The sequence below is a fragment of the Carcharhinus amblyrhynchos genome, chromosome 1 (genome assembly GCF_965287045.1).
Source record: "Carcharhinus amblyrhynchos chromosome 1, sCarAmb.v2.hapA, whole genome shotgun sequence".
NCBI classification, from domain to species: Eukaryota; Metazoa; Chordata; class Chondrichthyes; order Carcharhiniformes; family Carcharhinidae; genus Carcharhinus; species Carcharhinus amblyrhynchos.
Window position 1 is genome coordinate 87,955,963 of NC_137324.1, and position 20,874 is coordinate 87,976,836.

General features: G+C 39.9%; 1 protein-coding gene across 1 annotated transcript in view; it reads left to right on the forward strand.

Moving 5' to 3' along the window:
* The first annotated feature begins 1,775 nt into the window (after positions 1 to 1,775).
* smim14 (small integral membrane protein 14) overlaps positions 1,776 to 20,874 on the forward strand; it is a 29,267-nt gene continuing 10,168 nt past the window's right edge. Inside the window, exons 1-2 of the mRNA XM_080188629.1 lie at positions 1,776 to 1,909; positions 8,462 to 8,564. Coding sequence (XP_080044755.1) covers positions 8,490 to 8,564 — 75 coding nt within the window. The 5' untranslated portion in view covers positions 1,776 to 1,909; positions 8,462 to 8,489. The remainder of the gene's footprint in view (positions 1,910 to 8,461; positions 8,565 to 20,874) is intronic.

Below are 20,874 nucleotides of genomic sequence, written 5' to 3' on the forward strand. Positions count from 1 at the left end.
AAAACTGAGGCATTGATTTTTCACTGCATATATCTATAACTCAGATGAAGTACTGGAATGTTGTTGATTTAGGTTAACAAATGAGGCAGCACAAATGGATTGGAGTAGGTTAGAGAAATTGACATGGCGGTGCAGTTGTTAGCACAGCTGCCTCACAACTCCAGAGACCTGGGCTCAATTCTGACCTTGGGTGACTATCCATGTTGAATTTGTATGTGCGCCCAGTGCCTGCATGGGTTTCCTCCCACACTCCAAAGATGTGCAGGTTAGGTGGATTGGCCATAGTACATTGCCCCTTAGTGTCCCAAGGTGTGTAGGTTGGGAGGATTAGCAAGGTAAATACACAGTGTTATTGGAATACAGCCTGGGTGGGTGCACTGTCAGAGAGTCAGTGTAGACTTGTTGACCTCCTGCACTACACGGATTCTATGATTCTAGATTAAATGACAAGAGTGGAGAGTGTGATTTTTTTCCCCCATTATCTTAAAAAAATCTCCATGTTCATGTTAGAACATTCCATTGCTTTTCTCAAAAAACTTAGCAATTTTTTCACATTCTTTTAAATCATCATAATCCCAGATGAGAAATGGGGGCAGAGCTTACTGGTGATGATTTAACCTGAGGATCACCACACCTCACATAAGGGACAAAGTTGAGACGGTAGGGCTTTAATAAACAATCCAAAGAGAAAATGCTGGAAAACATCAGTCAGTCTGGCAGCATCTGTAAGGGCAGAAAAAAGCTGATGTTTCAAGTCCAGATGACCCTTTGCTAAAATTTAATGAACAACATGAGTCAGTATGGAAATTGAACCTGTACTGTTTCATATTCTACTTGTTTTGTGAATGCATTCAGGGTTGTATTTTTTTTAATCTGAAGAGATAATTTGTTCTTAGTTTATTTTTGTTTTTACATTTCAAGAATTAATGGCTTTTAGGTCTTTTTAATGGCTTGGTTCAACCGCAGTTAGACTAACAAGGACACTGATTGGTCTTCTATAGGTCTTTCCATTGACTGGGCAGGTTCCCATTCTGGATTTCTTCTCCCCAAAACTGAAATCACCGGAATCCCAGGCGAGCAACGGGGCAGAGCTGAGCAATAAATTTGCTTCTTCCTCGGGGCAGAATTCCTCAAACATATCGGACCATCTGCCGACCGTAGAAGCCTGCGCTAGGGGCCGATAAACAATAATTGACAAGCTGAGACTCGAACTACACAGCTGACCCTGCCCTCCCTGCTTACACAAACGGTCCACTCTTCCACAAACTTCCGGCCAGCACACCAACATTCCCAACACTTCCGCTTTCAGCCGCCACCACTCTCGCGCACCAACAGCAAACCTCAACCAGCCACCACTCCCAGCATGCTCCGAGGCCACCAACCGGAAAGAGACACGTGTCAGTCCGACGCCGTGGAGCGCTTAGCCCTCCCCCTGCAGGCGTCGCAGGGAGTGTACTTGTCATGAGACCTCTACATTCTTTTAACTATTCAAATAGCGTTGCCGTAAATGTTTGAAAGAACAATTGTTTTGCCGTACGTTACATTCAAGTTCCATTATTAGGTGGCATTATGAAGTTATAGTTTAGATTAGGCGTTGACTCCGGTGAGCTTTGTCACTACCGCCACCACCACCAACCTACCCGCATCCAGCTGGTGCGAGAGATGGTGGCGAGTTTGATAAGGCAGGCGCGACCCCCTTGACATTGCCATGGCTACGGCGCGTATCCGTGTGTGTGGGCGTGCGCACACAGGAGGAGGAGGAGGGCCGATGGCGTACATCCGGCTCCGGTTTCTGTTCCTCCCCCTTCTGGTGACGTGCTTGTTGGTACTGGATCAAAACAGTGGAGCAGAGGCGCAGCCCGAGGGGGGAAGGACCGGTTGTAGTGGCGATTCTGAGAGCGCGAGCCCGGTAAGAATGTGAGCCCGGAGCGTTCTGACAGATGTTGCAACGCTGGCGTCTCGTCTTTGAGGGACAAGTGGGGGATCCAGTTGGAAAGTGGGTCGACTCAGGAAAAGGAATGTGTGCTGCAGGCAAGAGCTTTCAAAACAAACCCCGGTCGCATCTGAAGGGATTCCAGATTATCGATGTATCTGATGCGGATGTTATTGTAGATATCTCTGTTAATAGCAACGTTACCATATTTCCGGGATCCGACTAGGTCATCCATAATGAGACATTGAAGTTGGTGCCCGGTTTTATTTATTTTTAACCGGTACCTCAGTTTCTTATCATTGAGACTACCTCCGCACTTGGTATTGCTTGTTAAAAATTGATGAAATAAGTTATTTTTTTAAAGCTTGTCTCATAGATTTCTCAGTTCGTCGTTCTCTTGATTAAAGACCGATGGTTTTACATCAAGGCTGTGTTGCTCAATTGTATATTGATGGAGACCATCAATGCATAATGTTTTTCTTGCCGTTTTGATGAGTGTTTCTGTATATGCCGGTCAACATATTTCTACTTCAGCAATGTGCGAAGTTAAATTACCATATTATTTTGTGTACTAATTCTGCATCATTTCACGAACTTAAAACTCCGATCTAGCATAGTACGAAGGAGTAACATAGCTAAGAAATAGTAACATCTTGAGTCCGTTTAGAAAGTAGATTTGAAGTACATGTGGTGAAAGTCATTCATTTTATTCAAATATACTTTCGACAGGAAAGTATATTTATAAATAGAATGCCCCAAAATTTGCATAACCGTGCAGCTGTTCTGAAAAGCTTCAGTGTACTGAGCCGACTTCTTCATCTAACTTGCATTTTTATGCAAAACAGCTCCAATGTTGAGATAAATACCTACATTTACAAAAAATGAAACTAAATTTATCTTTCATGACCATGGAATATCACATGGCATTTGCTGCTAGCAGAATACTTTTTGAAGTGCAGTTGCTGTTGTAATGCAGGGAAGCATGACAGATAACCTGCACACAAGACCCCACAACATAAAATTAAATGAATACCAGGTAACCTGTTTTAGTGACGTTGCTTGAGAAATAAAATGGCTGGCCTGATTGAAAATTTGATTGCATGTTTTTTGAGGAGTTAAAAAATAGATGAGGGCAGTACAGTTTGTGATGAACTTCATGTAAGGCTTTTGATAAGATCCCACTTGGACGACTTATGAAGTGAGTAAGAGCCCGTGGGATCCATGGCAGTTTGGCATTTTGGCTATAAAATTGGCTTTGGGGCAGGAGACAGAGGGTGATGGTCAAAGGTTGTTTTTGTGACCAAGTCCTAGAATTCCCAACTTTACAGCATTTTCACCAAACATTGCAGTGGTTTAAGAAGTTAGCTCACCATGACCTTCTGAAGGACAAGTGCCAATGGGCAATAAAAAAAACAGCCTGGCCAGTGTGATTTATGTCCCATTAATGAATGAAAAATGTTGGCATGGCAATTGTATGGGAAAGTGGGACAGAATTTGGGCAGTTACGTTATGGGTATTTATGGAGGATGACAGCAAGGGAGACATTACATAATTCAGTCTGGCATTAACAAGAACAAACATAGACAAAGGTTTCAGTAGAAGAGGAGTGGAAATATAGACAGAGATGGATAAAATCCCAGAAATAAAATTAGGTGCTCTTGGTGATGAATGAAATTGAAATAATTTTCTACAGCATACAAGCTACCTGACTTAACAGTTTGGTCAAATGTGAACAAATGCTTGGAGAAGGGAATGGAGTCAGTGACAAGGGAGTAAATTTATGACAGGGGTGTCAAAGCAATGACTTCAGTCTTGAATTTGAGTTGAAGAAATTGAAATCTTCCACGGCTTGATATCAGTGAGACATCTGCCACTGTGGGGTTGAGAGAGATGGTTCAGCATAGGGTGTGTGTCAATGGTGTACATACGGAAGCTATCCCTACATCTGTGGACAATGTTGTGAAGTGGCAGCGTGGAAATTTATGTCAATATAGATCCTTGGAGGGCTCCAAAGATGACAATGCAAAGGGTAAAAAGGGAAAACTTTGCTGGAAATTTGGTGTCCAAAGGCTATCGTTACCAATATCTAATTTTATGATCCATGTGTTCCAGGAATATGACTTTTAGTTCAGGATTTTTTTAATGTATAAATGAAGACACCTGGTTTGAGAAGCTGGTAAACAAACCTAAAGTGAATGCAAATCAAAGGTTGTTCTATGTATGTTTAATATGGTTAAATTGGAAACTAAACAATGTGCATCGTTGGTGTAAAAAAAAGAAGTATCATGGTGGAGATGGAATGCATTAAATTCCAGAATGGGGGTTTAAATTATTTGTATGGTTCCTAGAACAAACAAAGTTTAAGAATTGAAGGTAATTAGTTTAAATCTCTGAAGCATGCTAGGTGTGCCACTTTTCCATGGGAATTGATTGCAGGGTGGTGTGCTTTACATTTATCTGGATGAGTTTTTCACAGAAACAGACAACTGAAGAGTGGTCAAGAGGTGTAAAGCAGCCAGAACCAGTAGCAGAGGACTATCAGAAATAGGGGTTTTTGATTTGATGTTGGTAAGCAAGAATGCAGTGGGGCTTGAACTGAGGGGCCCACAAGAGTAATGTGTTGAAAGAGAGTTGGAGAGTGTGTCTAAATTGATGCTGGTGGAAGAACCCCAAGAAATCTTATACCTCAGCGAATAGCGTGAACATTGAAGGGAATCAAAGGGAATTCCTTAGAGTTGTGGCATACCTTGGTTTGGTTCCAGGAGAAGTGGAAGAAACTTCAAGATACTGTAAAGTATAGGGGAACACCTGAGTGGAAATAAAAGTATAACAAGGAATATGCAGCTGAGATTTTGGTTTTTAATCTATTAAAAGTTATGAGATATAATGTTAAGTTGCTAGTACTTTTTTTTGTTTAAGACATGGAATCTTGTGTTCATTCAATTAATAAATGTATGGTCGCATTTCTTTCACAATGTTACTCATCTCTGGATACCAGATAGTCATAGTTTAGAAGGAGTTGATTTCTTTAAATTTATTTAGGGCAAGTTTTTGTATCAATATGTAGAAGGTCCAAAAAGTGATGGAGCAGCACTGGGTCTGGCTCTGGAGAAAGAAGCCGCACAAGTGTTCAATGTCTCAGTGGAGGAGCATTTTAGCATTAACAATAACACTGACATCCAGTTGCCTTCTTCTTTCCCCCCCTCCCATCACCACCACTGCCAACAACCCAAGGAGCCCCAAAGCTAGTTAATTTTTAAAAAAAATTTTACTCCATCCTTAAAGCTACAAAGCCAGTGCTCAGAATGGACTGGGCAAATCCAAATCCTTGCTTGCTCCAAAAGCCAAATTCAAAATTGAATCCGGTTTATGACTCCCAAAAGAGAGACAAACAATATCCGAGCTGACAAGATAAAGCATTGCACCCCATTTTGGACTTGATCTGACGCTTGATCTTTACCAAAGCTATTAACTTCAAGCAGAGGAGAAACTTGGACTTAAACAGAAAATGCTGGAAAATCTCAGCAGGTCTGACGGCATCTGTGGAGAGTGCGAATAGAGCCATTTTGAGTCTGGATGATCCTTCATCAGAGCCCTTGGATGCTGTGGGGAGGGGAGTTGCATTGAAACCAATTCAGTCAATTAGCAACCCATTTTACATAAGCTTATTTTCATCAGTTTAGATTAGTTTCACCTCTAAATTGTTATGAAACTTGGTCAATATGCTTGTATCCGTTCCAGTGTTAAACTATGTGCAATTTGCCAAGTAATGAGTGATGTAATTTTGCAAATCTTGGACTACAGGACATGCTACCTCTATGTCTTTTTATAGTATAAATTATAAAATACAGTTTAATAGACATGCTTGTTGTATTATCTGCTCAAACGGGGACAGGGGGGGAAACTTGCTCAAAACTTCTATTAAATAAGTTGCTATGAACAATGAGCAGTCTGAACAAAAACTGCTGCTGGAAACCTAAAGTAAAAACTAGAAATGCTGGAAACATTCAACAGATCAGGCAGCGTCTGCAGAGATGGAAATTGTATTCATGTTTCAGGTTGATTTCACTTTCATCAGAATTGGAGGAATAGCAGAGTAATCTTATTGTTGTCAACATCATGAGTTTGTTGTGGCAAATGGGGTGAATCCATATAGTCTACACATCACACTATCATTTTATCAAAAATTGAAGTTGCAAATTGAATATTGAAAAATTGAATATTGCAAGTAAAATCTGAAATGTTTACACTTGAATCAGTCTACATCACCATTTTTATATTTTTAAAAATATGTCAAATATATCCTTGGCACTGTGCATGTGCGTGTGCGTCAAGAGGAAATATCCTCCTGGTATCCACCTATCAAATCGGCCCAGGATCGTATATGGTTCAATAACATTGCCTCTGATTCATCTAAGTGTAATGGATACAAGCCCAATCTATTCACCCTTCATAAGCCCCTCATCACACAAATGAATTGAGTGAACATTCTCTCAATTTTTTCTAATGTCATTGTATCTTTTTTCAAATAAGGTGACAAAGCACCTAAGTCCTGCAGTCTCTCTTCATTTATGTAATGGTACTCCTTTTCTAGTTTCTATTTTTTTTCTTATGAATAGGATGAATAAACTATTTGCAGCAAATCAACAGGTGCACAGCAAGGAAAATATTGTAATGAAAATTTTTTAAAAGTTACTTGTCGGTTATTGCCTGATAGGGCAGACGCAACACGGTTTCATTAAAGGGAAGTCGTGTCTGACAAATTTACTGGAGTTCTATGAGGATGTGTCTAGGGCAGTGGATAGAGGAGAGCCGGTGGATGTGGTCTTTCTGGATTTTCAGAAGGCGTTTGACAAGGTACCTCACAAGAGGTTATTGCAGAAGGTCAGGGGACATGGAGTTGGGGGTAGGGTGTTAGCGTGGATAGAGGATTGGTTGTCAAATAGGAGGCAGAGAGTGGGGGTCAATGGGTGCTATTCGGATTGGCGGTTGGTGACTAGTGGGGTGCCCCAGGGGTCGGTGCTGGGGCCTCAGCTATTTACCATTTATATAGATGATCTGGAGGAGGGAACCGAGTGCAGGGTGTCGAAATTTGCTGATGACACCAAGATTGGGGGAAAGGCAAATTGTGCGGAGGGTGTGGAGAGTCTGCAGAAGGATCTAGATAGGCTGGGCGAATGGGCCAGGAAATGGCAAATGGAATTTAATGTTGGCAAGTGTGAGGTGGTCCACTTTGGTAGGAAGAATGGTAGGAAGGACTATTACTTACGTGGCGAAAAACTGCAGCAGGCGACGGTGCAGAGGGACCTCGGGGTCCTTGTGCATGAGTCGCAAAAACCCAGCTTGCAGGTGCAGCAGGTGGTCAGGAAGGCGAATGGGATGCTGGCCTTCATAGCGAGGGGGATTGAATATAAAAGTAGGGAGGTCTTGCTGCAGCTGTATAGAGCATTGGTGAGGCCGCAGCTGGAGTACTGTGTGCAGTTTTGGGCGCCACACCTGCGCAAGGATATTTTGGCCCTGGAGGGAGTGCAGAGGAGGTTTACTAGGCTGATACTGGAGTTGAGGGGATTGAGCTATGAGGAGAGGCTGAATGAACTAGGCTTGTACTCGTTAGAGTTTAGAAGAATGAGGGGAGATCTCATTGAGACGTATAAGATGATGAATGGGATGGATAGGATAGAGGTGGAGAGACTCTTCCTGCTCAAAAAAGACAGTAGGACTAGGGGGCACAGCCTCAAGATAAAGGGGAGGCGGTTTAGAACAGAGTTGAGGAGGAACTTCTTCACTCAAAGGGTGGTGAATCTCTGGAATTCTCTGCCCGTTGAAGTGGTGGAGGCTGCCTCGCTAAATATTTTTAAGAAGCGGGTTGATGGGTTCTTGATAAGAGAGGGGATTAAGGGTTATGGGGAGAGGGCGGGAAAGTGGAACTGAGCCACAACAGATCAGCCATGATCTTATTGAATGGCGGGGCAGGCTCGAAGGGCTAGATGGCCTACTCCTGCTCCTATTTCTTATGTTCTTATTTGTATCTCATACAATCTTTGTCAAATGAGAAAGATATTTTATCACTGTCACATTAATCATTGTAATTTGTATAAAAAAAACTAGTTTCAGATTGACATTTATATTGACTTCCATCACCTTTTAACTCATGGAAGTGGTGGATGCAAACAAAATGAGACTTTTAGGGTGGGATTTTCTGGCCACACTCACCCCAAAGCTGGAAAAACCCGCCTGAAGTCAGTGGACCTTTGCATGGTCCATGTCCCACCCATAGGCAGGCATTCCTGTGGCAGGTGGGACTGGATAATCATCAGCTTCACTTCGAGTTAGCAGGTTACCTAAAAGATCTAATTATATTGAAATACAAAATATATGTGAAGATTAAATATTCTGAAAGATTTGCATCCTAATAGGCTACACATTAAATTTATTTGGAATTATAAGTGACTAATTGGCTGAATCATGGGTCTTGTGTTGTGTTCCTATTGTTTCTATTATAATTGTTCTCATTACCTTAATTACTAGAGACTAGCTGGAGGAACCTTGTCCTGTCATGGCGGAAGGAGGTTTTGACCCTTGTGAATGCATCTGTTCACATGAACATGCAATGAGAAGGCTGATAAACTTGGTAAGAAATTGCAACCTTTAATTATTATTTAAGTAAATAAACTTCCGTAATTTAAAGGGATGGCAGACCAGGTAGAAAAGTAGATTTCCTTCCTTCAAGGACATCTAGTAATAATATCACTATGCCATCACCTCCCCCATAATCTGCACCTTTTTTAAAAAAAAAAGTTTTTTTTCCACTGCCAGAACCAAATAAGAGAGAGAGGATTTGGACCAGAATAGGTGTTAATAACAGAATAAAGGTCAGTACTGTTGAAAGCAAAACATGAGAACAAGATACAGACTGACACTAAGGGTTTAGTAGTGCAGGGCAGGGCAGGGTGGGGGGAGAATGTAAAATGGAGAGCAGAGTTCTTGATCTGAAGTTGTTGAACTTAATGTGGAGTTCAGAAGGCTGTAAAGTGTCTAATCAGAACATGAGGTGCTGTTCCCCCAGTTTGTGTTTGGATTTTTCATTTTATTTCAACAGAGATCTACATAAGCAAATGTGCTAGAGTAAAAATATACTTGTAACTGAATGTTTGACATTGCCTTCTGTACGATCTTTAACCACAGAGGGAAGAAACCAAACTGTTGGAGTTAATTAAATAATCATAGTTCTGCGGTGAAATAATTTAACTCAGGATATACATATATATATGAAGGTTTAAGCAAATGAGGAACTGAAACATGTAAGTTGCTAATTACTTTCCATGTTTCTTTTTAGCTTGGAGTAAAAACTTTGTTCCTGTAATATATGTCCTTGTAAATCTGCAGTGAATTCTGGGGGATTATTCCTAATTCAGAATAAAATTTAAATCAGTTATTTACCAAATTGTTAGGACTAGGAAGTAAGAGATCAACAGTAGGCTAATCAAATGCTCCTGAATTTTAACATGATGAATAATGTGATGGAACTTGTCCAACACTTGTCTTCCTGGGTTAGTATTCTGCAAAATTTCTGGAGTGCTTCATCTGTGCCTTAATACTAATGTTACCATTGAGTTAGAATAAACAAAGGAAAAAAGATAAAGGATCAGATGTTACACCTCCTGTCATTGCTTGGAAGGGTGCCCTGGGAAGGGGATGAGCTGCTAGGGGTGATAGAGGAATGGACCAGAGTGCCAGAGGAAATAGTCCATTCAGAATGCTGACAAGGGAGGTGAAGGGAAAATATGTTTGGTGGTGGCATCATGCTCGAATTGATGGAGATGGCAGAGGATGAATACAGAGGCTGGCGGGGTGAAAAGTGAGGAAAACAACATGGTCTGGGAGGGAGAGGGAAGGGGTGAGGTCAGAACTGTAGGAAATGGGTCAGGCACAGCGCGGTTGGAGGGGGAGGGGCAGGTGGAATCCTTGGCTGAGGAAAAATGAAGACCTTTCAGAAGCAACATTGTGGAAGGTAGCATCATCAGAACAGATGCGACGGAGACAGAGAAACTGGGAGAATGGAATGGAATCCTCACAGGAATGAGGATGTGAGGAGGTGTAGTCGAGATAGCTGCAAGAATCTGTGAGCTTATACTGAATATTGGTAATGCATCATAGTGGTTGACCTATACATGCTACTGGGTTCTTGATACAATTTGAAATGCCTTCCGAGAAGATATTCTGCCAATGAAAACTGGTGGCCTGTTAAATTTAGTTTTGTTTTAAAAAATACTCATTCATGCCCCACAAAAAAAATGCAATCTCTCCCATCTCTTCCTTTCCACATTGGAACCATATCTGAATCCTCATCCCCATTAACTTAATTTAAGAATATTTACAATAGTACGATTAGAAAAATGGAAGTTTTTTTGAATGGGCCAAAGTAATCAAAACATAGGGCCGAAATTCTATGGGGATTTTATTGGTTTTCTGTTGTAATTTTGGTAACTTTTTGGTGGTGGTTGTGGTGGGGGGGGGAGTCACAACAGTGATGGAATGAACAAAAACAGAAAATCTGGAAACTCTCAGCAGATCTAAGAGCATCTGTGGAGAGAAAATAGAGCCAACCTTTTGAGCCAGAATGACCCTTCGTCAGATGGAATGAATATGGCCATTCACATTTCTTCTCTGTGGGCTCTGACGGTCTCCTATAGAAGTTACAACAAGAGATCAGTGAAACCCTCGTGAGGTTTCTGGTCCAAAGACTCCCATCCAAGCAATAAATCACTCAAAGTACATTTCTGCAAAACAGTTTCCAAACATAAAGAAGTATTTACACGGTTTTTTTCCATGACCTGAGGACATCCAAATGTCATTTACAACCAATAAAATACTCAAAGTTCATTCCATCACTGTAATTTAGGGAACACAGCACCCAATTTGCACCAGAAGGTCCCTTAACAGTAATGTAATAATGACCAGTTGATATGGTAACTTTCATATTGGGAGTTAGTGTGAAGATTTTTGTTTTGATAGGGCAGATTATGCTATAGGAGTCTTCTGCTGGAGTTAACTACAAGGACATTAACCTGTTTTTTTGGTGAGATGATATTCATCCAAGACAGGTTATCACAAACCGGTGAACTTGTTAACTACTGGAAAACTAATGCTGTTGTTTCCATACCAAAAACTTTCCTAATTCCTCTGTAATACAGTTTTGGTTGAGAGAGCATGAAAGCTGACATGTTTCCTCAATATGTGAAAGTAGATTTTCTCAATCTCCTCTTTGACACTCCAGCCATTTCAATATTAATGTTAATTCAGGAAGTGTCTGTGATATGTTGGAAACTCAGTGAAGGTTTTTTTTCTTTGTTTCTTATGGTTTTTCACATTTAATTATCAGGAAATTATTGTAAGTTTGCTGATGAAGAATCAACCAGTTTAATAGATTACACAGTTTGTCTCACTAGGTTGATCATTATGTATAATTTGTTGTGCATGTTGCAGATTGGATTACTGTGTGGTATTCGAGACTCCACACTTAAGGGAGAATGTTGAGGCTGATTCACTGGGATATACTGCCTGATATGAGGAAATACACATCTAAAAAGTGGAAAAACTTTTTATGCCTTTCACAATCTTGGTCTATCCTAAGGCACTTTAAAGCCAATTAAATACTTTTGAATTATGGTTACTGTTGCAATGTAGGAAACATGAAGAAAGGTCAGGTTATGAGGTTGTGGAATGAGAGCTCTGACTGAAAAAGTTACCTGTTCAAACGATTAATCAAACATATGATTAAAACAGAGAGCATGTCAACATTTATAAGTAGATTAGATAGTCATTGAAGGAAAATTAATATATAGATTAATGAACAAAGTGGGAACTTGAGATTATGATTGAAGTGCTAACCTGGATTGGTTGGGTTTGATGATTTGTTTCCTTATGCTGTAATTCTTTTTGGGACACATGGATGGGTTTTGGAATGGGCAGATTCAGTTTATTGTATAAATGACAAGTCAGATTTTGGAGGAGGGGACCCAGAGTTAAAGTTAATTTATTAGTGTTACAAGTAGGTTTACATTCACACTGCAATGAAGTTACTGTGAAAATCCCCTAGTCACCACACTGACGCCTGTTTGGGTACATTGAGTATTTAGCATGACCAATTCACCTAATTTGCACATCTTTGGACTGTGGGAGAAAACTGGAGCACCCGGACGAAACCCACTCAGACACCAGGAGAATGTCTGTGTGGAGTTTGCACAATGACCCAAGCTGGGAATCGAACCTGGGTCATGGTGCTGTGAGGCGGCAGTGTTACCACCGTGCCACCTACAGAGGTAATTAGAGTGAAAAATTTTCAGTTCAGGATTTGGTCTGGAAATACAATGTAGATCCTGTTTTGAAGGCAAATCCTTTTTTGGCTGAGAGCCTAACTTATTTGTTAGGGAAAGTATTCTTCTGCCCATTCTGGTTTTACCAGATGAAATGAATGCAAAGGTTACTGGATACAGATGGCTATTAGCAGCAGAGGGCTGGCTGCTTTTCTCCCTGCAGAAACCATCCCATTGTCAATCAAAATGCCCTTCTGGAAGGGAATTCTCATTCTGAGAGAGTGATAAGGAATTTGAACTTTGAAAGGAGCTTCATGTTTTATTTTTGAGATTGCCAAAGGCATATAAGATGAGTAACGTAATTGATTCAGAACCAAAATTATGGAAGAAGGCTAGTTGATTTATTATGCCAATGCTAGTTCATGTATTTACTCTCTTCTTTTCCTTACTTTGCCCTCATACTATTAAAATATCAAACTCCCATTTTAAACATGCTTCACAGCGTCTTAATGGCTATTTGTAATCAATTATGTCTTAGCTATTTGAAAAATTCCTTTCTAATCTCTCCTTTTATGCTTCCATTCTCATCCCAACCGAGTTCATGCCCTCTTATTGACCTATGAACCAGTGAAAATAATCATTCAAATTTTTAAAAACGTTTTTCATCTCGGCTGTAAGAATAAAAAAGCAGATTTTTCCTTAATAAGTGAGGAACTTGTAAGCGTTGATGTTCAAAGAGACTGGAATGTGCTCACATGGGGAACATAATGTTAGCATGGAGGTGCAGCATGCAATTCGGAAGGCAAGTAACATGTTATTGTGAAGGCTTTGGAGTATAAGAATAAATAAGTCTTGCTACAGTTGTACGGGACTTTGATGAGACCACACCTGCAATACTGTGTGCAATTTTGGTTTCCCATTTGTAAGAAAGCATATATTTGCATTGGAGGCGATAGATTAAAGAATCACTAAATTGCTCCTTGGGATGAGGGGATTGCCTGTGATGGGAAGCTGAGTAAATTGGACTATTGTTCTCTGGAGTTCAGGAGAATGAGATTGAAACCTACAAAATGCTGAAGGACTTGACAGGGTCAACAAAGAGAGATTGTTTTCACTGATCAGGGAATCTAAACTGCAGGGACACAGTCTCAAGATAAAGGGGAAACTTTAATAAAGGGGCTGAGATGAGCAGAAATTAGTTTGCTCAAGGGTTGTGAATCTTTGGAATTTTCTACCCCAGAGGATTGTGAATGTTCCAGTGTTGAATACTTTAAGGTTGGGATAGATAAATTTTTTGGTTTGGGAATTAACTGACATGGGGAGTAGGTGGGAAAACACAGTTGAAGTCCAAGACCTGGCATGATCATATTAAATGGAGGATCAGGCTTACTGGGCTGTGTGATCTACTCCTCCTATTTCTTGTGTTCTTCTCAAACTTATTAATCATTTTCAACATGTATGATTGATCCACCCTTTGTTTCGGCTTTCATCAGCACAGCCCTTTAAGTGCAATCCTCTCATTCAGTATGATCCTAATGTCGATTCTTTTTATGGTTCCAAAATCATTTCTAAATCTGGCTTCCAAAATCATATATAGATAAATTAACTTCTTGGCTCAGGGCCATCTAATGGTGTTTGCTGTTAGTTAGACTTGCCCTTGGACATCTAAATTATTCCTTTTTTTAGCACAATAGATTGCTGGAACAAAGAAAATTACAGCACAGGAACAGGTCCTTCGGCCTTCTAAGCCTGCACTGACCATGCTGCCTGACTGAACTAAACCTGTACCCTTCCAGGGACCATATCCCTCTATTCCCATCCTATTAATGTATTAACGACTCTCAAAGGTCACAATTGTAACTGCTTCCATTACCACCTCTGGCAGCGAGCTCCAGGAACCCACTACCCTCTGTGTTTAAAAAAAACTTGCCTTGTACATCTCCTTTAACCCTTGCCCCTTGCACCTTAAATCTATACCCATAGTAATTAACTCTTCTACCCTGGGAAAAAGCTTCTGACTATCCACTCTGTCCATGCCCTTCATTATCTTGTAGACTTCTATCAGGTCGTCCCTTAACCGCCGTCATTCCAGTGAGAACAAACCAAGTTTCTCCAACCTCTCCTCATAGCTAACACCCTCCATACCAGGCAACGTCCTAGTAAATCTTTCCTGTATCCTCTCCAAAGCCTCCACACCCTTCTGGTAAAGTGGTAATCAGAATTGAACACTAAATTCCAAGTGCAGCCTAACTAAGGTTCTATAAAAGTGCAACACGACTTGCCAATTTTTAAACTCAGTGCCCCAGCCGATGAAGGTGAGCCTGCCATATGCCTTCTCGACTACCTTCTCAACCTGCGTTGCCACTTTCAGTGACCTGTATACTGGTGTACCCAGATCCCTTTGCCTACCAACTCTTAAGGGTTCTGCCATTTACTGTATATTTCCTATCTATGTTAGACCGTCCAAAATGCATTACCTCACATTTGTCTGTATTAAACTCCATCTGCCATCTCTCCACCCAAATTTCTAGCCGAGCTATGTCCTGATGTATCCTCTGATGGTCCTCATCTGCAAATCCACCAACCTTTGTGTCGTCCGCAAACTTACAAATCAAACCAGTTACATTTTCCTCCAAATCGATCCCAGCACTGATCCCTGACGAACTTGTCACAGCCCTCCATTCAAAAATGCACCCTTCCACTGCTAACCTCTGTCTTCTATGAACAAGATGTGGGTATGCCGGCGTTGGACTGGGGTAAACACAGTAAAAAGTCTGACGACACCAGGTTTCAGTCCAACCGATTTATTTGATAGTAAATTCAGTAGCTTTCGGGTTTGCCCCTTCGTCGGGTGAATGGAGAGTTCTGGCCTCAGACAGAGCATATAAAGCACAGTTTACAGATTACTGATTAGAATGCGAATCTTTACACCTAACCTGCTGTTCAAGTCTTAAAGTGGCTAACAATGTGTGTGAAAGGACACATGCACAAGCCAGTTCTGTATCCACCTTGCCAGCTCACCTCTGATCCCACGTGACTTCACCTTCTGCACCAGTCTGCCATGAGGGATCTTGTCAAAGGCCTTACTGAAGTCCATGTAGACAACATCCATTACCCTACCCTCATCAATCATCTTCATCATTTCCTCAAAAAAACTCAGATTAAATTAGTGAGGCATGACCTTTGTTTCACAAAACCATGATGTCTCTCGTTAATACGTTCACTTATTTTTCAAGTGGGAGTAAATCCTGTCTTGAAGAATTCTCTCCAGTAATTGCCCTACCATTCATGTCAGGCTCAGCGGCCTGTATTTACCTGGATTATTCTTGCTACCCTTCTTGAACAAAGGAACAACATTAGTTATTCTCCAATCCTCTGGGACCTCCCCTGTAGCCAATGAGGATACAAAGATTTCTCTCAAGGTCCCAGTAATTTCCTCCCTTGCTTATTTCAGTATTCTTGGATATATCCCATCAGACTCTGGGGAAATGTGAACTAATAATATTGCAGTCAGGGTAACTGGGTCCATCTGAGTGAATTGTATCTCAACCAATCTGATTAATTGTGCAAGGACTGAGAAGGAAGTGTGAAGAAAAGGTCAAATCAAATCAAATTGGTGCACAAAGAGAAATAATGAGAGGTAAAGGAAGATTGCATTAAGAAAGGAAAACTTCTATTTTTAAACATTGAACAACAATTAAAACCTGAAGGGATGAGATTCCACACTTATTAGCAGCAATTAGGATCTTAAGTACTTAAACTGGAATGGATACAACTTAATCTAATTGGTAGTACAAACCTGAGTGTTGCTGAAAGAGACGTTTTTTCAAAGCTTTTCATCTTGTACATATCAATGTATTCATAAGAATACAAATCCAAGGACGACAACACTGTATGAAATGAGAGCAGTGATTGGTTTGCAAGTGAACTCTGATTAATTGAGATTTTCCCATGACCAATGTATCAATTGTTTGTGACAGTCTATCGTTGTTTGAAATTTAAACCAAGCAGCTTGACTCTGATTGCCTTGAGAAATGAGCTCAAATGGCTTTTCACTTATTTTGTTTTTCTGAAATAGTCACAATGTGTGTACATGCTCTCTGAGTGCAAAGAATAGAGCCCTGTTTTTTTTAAATTCATATAGCTTCTAGTATATTCAAATGTGCCACACTGTGAGCCTGACTGAAACTCTTAAATTGGTTGTCAGTGTAATTTTTAGCACACTGAGAATTAGTTAGCAAATATTGTCCAATTGTGGAATCACATCTAATGTTGAACACTGGTTTGAATTTTGTAAACCTAGGCTGGTTGAGTATGGTCTCTACCTTCCCTGTTGTGAACAGCGCAAGCTGTTTGATACAATTACTAGTCTTTGGGACATACAACTTAAAGTACCTGGCATCACATTGGCACTAAAATTCATATACCACATTCCTCATTTGTGTGATAAGCAGAATGTCTTTTTAGCTTGCTGGCAGCATCTCATTAGTGGTAAATACTTTGTGTTGCAGTTGCATAGTAGCGGGGTGAAACAGCTAGCATCACCTGTTGCTCAAAATTTTGAGATACCTTGCCCTTCCAGGATAATCTAAGGTGGAATAGGCACTTTTCAGAGCCGATGATGGCCTTGGTCCTGTTCATGAGTTTGCGTGAAATGATCTGATCAGGGCAGCCATTATCCTGCAGAATGCGTTTATGCCCTATTTCAGCATCAAGCTTGCATGGTCCTGATGAGTGCAAGATGAAAAACTTCAACAAAAATATTCTTTTTGAGGCGAGTTTAGTTTGCAAGCAAATTTTGTGCAAGTATAACAACTTGACACCATTCAGTGCATTACAGTGGTGAATTTAGATGTGATTATTATTGTCACGTGTATTAGCGTTCAGAGAAAAGTATTGTTTCTTGAGTGCTTTACAGACAGCATACTGTTCATCGATAAGGAAATGAGAGAGTGTAGAATGTGGTGTTACAGTCAATAGCTAGGGTGTAGAGAAAGATTAAGCAGGAAGGTGCAATTTTTGCAAAGCTAGCAGTGGAGTCAAAGCAACCTTGACAGTAATTTTTGAATATTGAGTTTGAAAGCATGTTTAGTCTATACTCTTTTTTGCAAAATAAGAGTGTCATTATCTGTGCTGTTATGTTGACCAGGAAATTGCAGCCCTGATTTTCAGTTCAGTATCTCTATTCATAAAAGGAGAAATTGAAATTCTAACTTTGATAGCTTTTGCAAGGTTGAAATGTTAATATTCTGTCATCTTCAACGATCAATGCATCTGAATTCCAAAGTCGTTCTATCCCTGTGCACTCTTTAGAACTTTGCCATTTAATCTATATAGCCTTCGCTTGTCCCTTCTGCCAAAATGCATGACTTCACACTTCTTTGTATTAAATTCTGCCTGCCACTTGGCTTCCCATCTGTCTGCTGTTGCAGTTGGTGAGATATCACCCTCACTGTTATCATAATTTAAATTTTGTTGTCACTGCAAAATTTGTAATGTTACTTTGTCTTCCAATTTCCAATCACTTATGTATATCAAAAGAAGTCTTAGCACTACCACGTGGGGAACACTATTGTCATCTATCATCTGCCACTCTGGAAAAAACAACCATTTATCACAACATGACGTTTTCTGTCCAAATCCCCCTCTAAATCTCTCTGCCCCATCCTTTTAAGGCACTCCTTAAAACTTCTCTCTGACCAAGCTTTTGGTCATTTGCCCTAATATCTTCTCAACGAAGTTCAGTTTTATATTTTGTTTCATAATGCCTCCATAAAATGTCTTGGGGACATTTCACTATACTAAGAACACTGTTTAAATACAAGTTGGTGTAGTTGGTAAATCAATATTTTATCGAAACTGACACTAGCCCTCCTATTCCATGAGGCTCAGGTTTGTTAACCAGGCTTTTATGTAGGACTACGTCAAATGCTTTCTTAGAATCTGTATAGACAGCATCCATTGCATTCCCTTCATCAATTTTCTTTATACTTCATCAGATATTTAATTTGATTAATTGTATATGATCTGCCTTTTACAAATCTATGCTAACTTTCCTTAATAACTCAAACCTTTCCCAAGAGCCTGTTTTCACCCCACTTCCTGACTTATTGTTTCTAAATTTTACCCACCACTAATAAGCCAACAAGTCTTGTAGCATCTAGGACTGCCCTTTCAGCCTTTATTGTTTCACGCTTTTTATCCTCTGTCATATCTGCTAAATCTCAGGAAGATTGGGAAGTATGGCAAGCCCTTCTATCTTCAATCCCACTTGACCACATCTGGAGTATTTTGCACAGTCCTAAACACTTCAACTTGGACAGAATATATTAGCTTTTTGAAGGAGTTCAAGTTCAAGAACACAGTTCAAGGATTGTCTCTTTGGGTTAGGACATTGAAAATGTAACTCCGATGTTTAAAAGAGAAACCACAAAATTATGAGAAGAAATTACATTAAACCTGGTTCATATTGTAAGAGGAAAGTTCTTCACAGGGTGATAAAAGTCTGGATCTATTTATCTCAAAAAGCAGCAGCTCAATTAATAATTAGCAATGCCTGATCACTAGAATTATGCTAAGTAAGAATTTTAAAGGGTGGCTGCCGAAATGGGCGGATGGAGTTGGGATACTGATCAGTCACAAAAGCTCATTTAATGCTGGAATAGGGAATGAAAGGCCTACTCCTGTTGCCACATTCCATCCTACTCTCCAAGTAGTTGAAAGAGGATTGTATAGGACCAGCATTATCCATGTTTGTAGACATTGGCTGGATTGTTCATATTTTAATACGACAAAGAGCATGTAAATTGATCCTCTGATAAGGCATTGCATGCAATTACCTTTTCCTTGCCTCTGTCCTCCCCACCATTGCCCTTTCTTGATTGCAAACAGCTAATTACCTGTCAGTATAAATTGACCAAAGGTGCAAGAAAGTTGTAAATTAGGACCACCAAGAGGTTTATGCTGTCACAAACATGAGAGAACAATGGGACATGATGGTGGAGCAAAGTTTATGGAATATTTCACAGGAATGCTTTCACAATATTGATGGGAAATTACCCATTTCATTTTATGTAGTTAAGAATGAAGCACTTAAGATTCAAAAATCACAGACCAGATTATTGATGGTTGACAAAGCAGAAATTATGTTTCACATAATCTTTAAATACAGCTTATGTTAAATCTGACATAATGTGACCCATGCTCCAAACTGTTCTGTTCTTTTATGTTTCAATAGAACTATAGAATGTTACAGCATAGAAGAATACTCTTTTAGTCCATGAAGCTTTTGTTGACTCTTGGCTAAAGTTATTCTACTTCTTCACTCTCTCCATAACTTTATATTCCTCTGCTTCAAACGTTTGTCCAATTTTCCCTACAAGATGCAGTGGTCCATACCTTGACCACTTCCTGCGGCAAAGCAGTTTATGTTCCAACAGCCTTACTCTTAATGTTGTCATTAAACTGATGACTGACTTCTCATAGAATATTGCCCTCTAGTCTCATAGAATCATACAGTGCAGAAAGAGGTCCTTCAGCCCATCGAGTCTGCACCAACCACAATCCCACCCAGACTGTACCCCCATGTCCCTACAAAATTTACCCAGTAATCCCTCTAACCTAAGCATCCTAGTACACTAAGGGGCAATTTTAACATGGCCAATCAACCTAACTGCACATCTTTGGACTGTGGGAGGAAACCCACGCAGACACGAGGAGAATGTGCAAACTCCACACAGACAGAAACCCAAGCCAGGAATCGAACCCAGGTCTCTGGAGCTGTGAAGCAGCAGTGCTATTCACTGTGCTACTGTGCTTTGACTTGACAATCAAAGTGAAAAGAGTGAATAGAATAAGCATATCAAAACCTTTCTTAATTTTAAAAGACTTTATTGAATCTCTTTGTTCTAGAATCCCAAGTGTTTTCAACTACACATTCCCATCCCTGGCATCATTCTGTTGAGATAAAAACAAAGTGCTGGAAATACTCATCAGATCTGGCAACATCTATGGGGAGTTAATGTTTTGACTTGAAAACTCCATTTCTAACCGACTTTTTAGTTGTGGGGGCAGCAATATTATACTCAACCCATAAAATTCAGCCTCGTTTAAAATATTACAACTTGTAATACATTCAGTTGGATCATAGCAGATGTATACTTTGACTCTATTTATCTGCCATTACTCTATATCCCTTGATGCTTTTACCAATAAGTTAATTTGCACGTAACCACATTAAATAGGTGAAAGATATAACTTATCCATTCTGTCAGCTAGTCTTCCACTGTCTCTTTTATTTATCAATCTTATTTTTGTACTATTAATACATTTCTCTACACCGAAATTCAAATCATTGACCTTGAACCATCACTTCCAACCTTTCTCTATAATTCTTTCTCTTTTCCATTAACCTACTTTGCATTCATGCTACTGTATTTCTTTGATTTTTTTTCTGATCGGCCTTTCAAATGCATCCTGAAAGTTCTTCTAAATTACAATACATTATTCAATTAATCAGTTATTTAACAAATAAAACTATTAAATTTGTATTAAGAATTTCAGTCTACCGAACATGACTTCAGGTCGTCAGTCACTCCCTTTAAATAGGTTGAGCATCTTACTTTT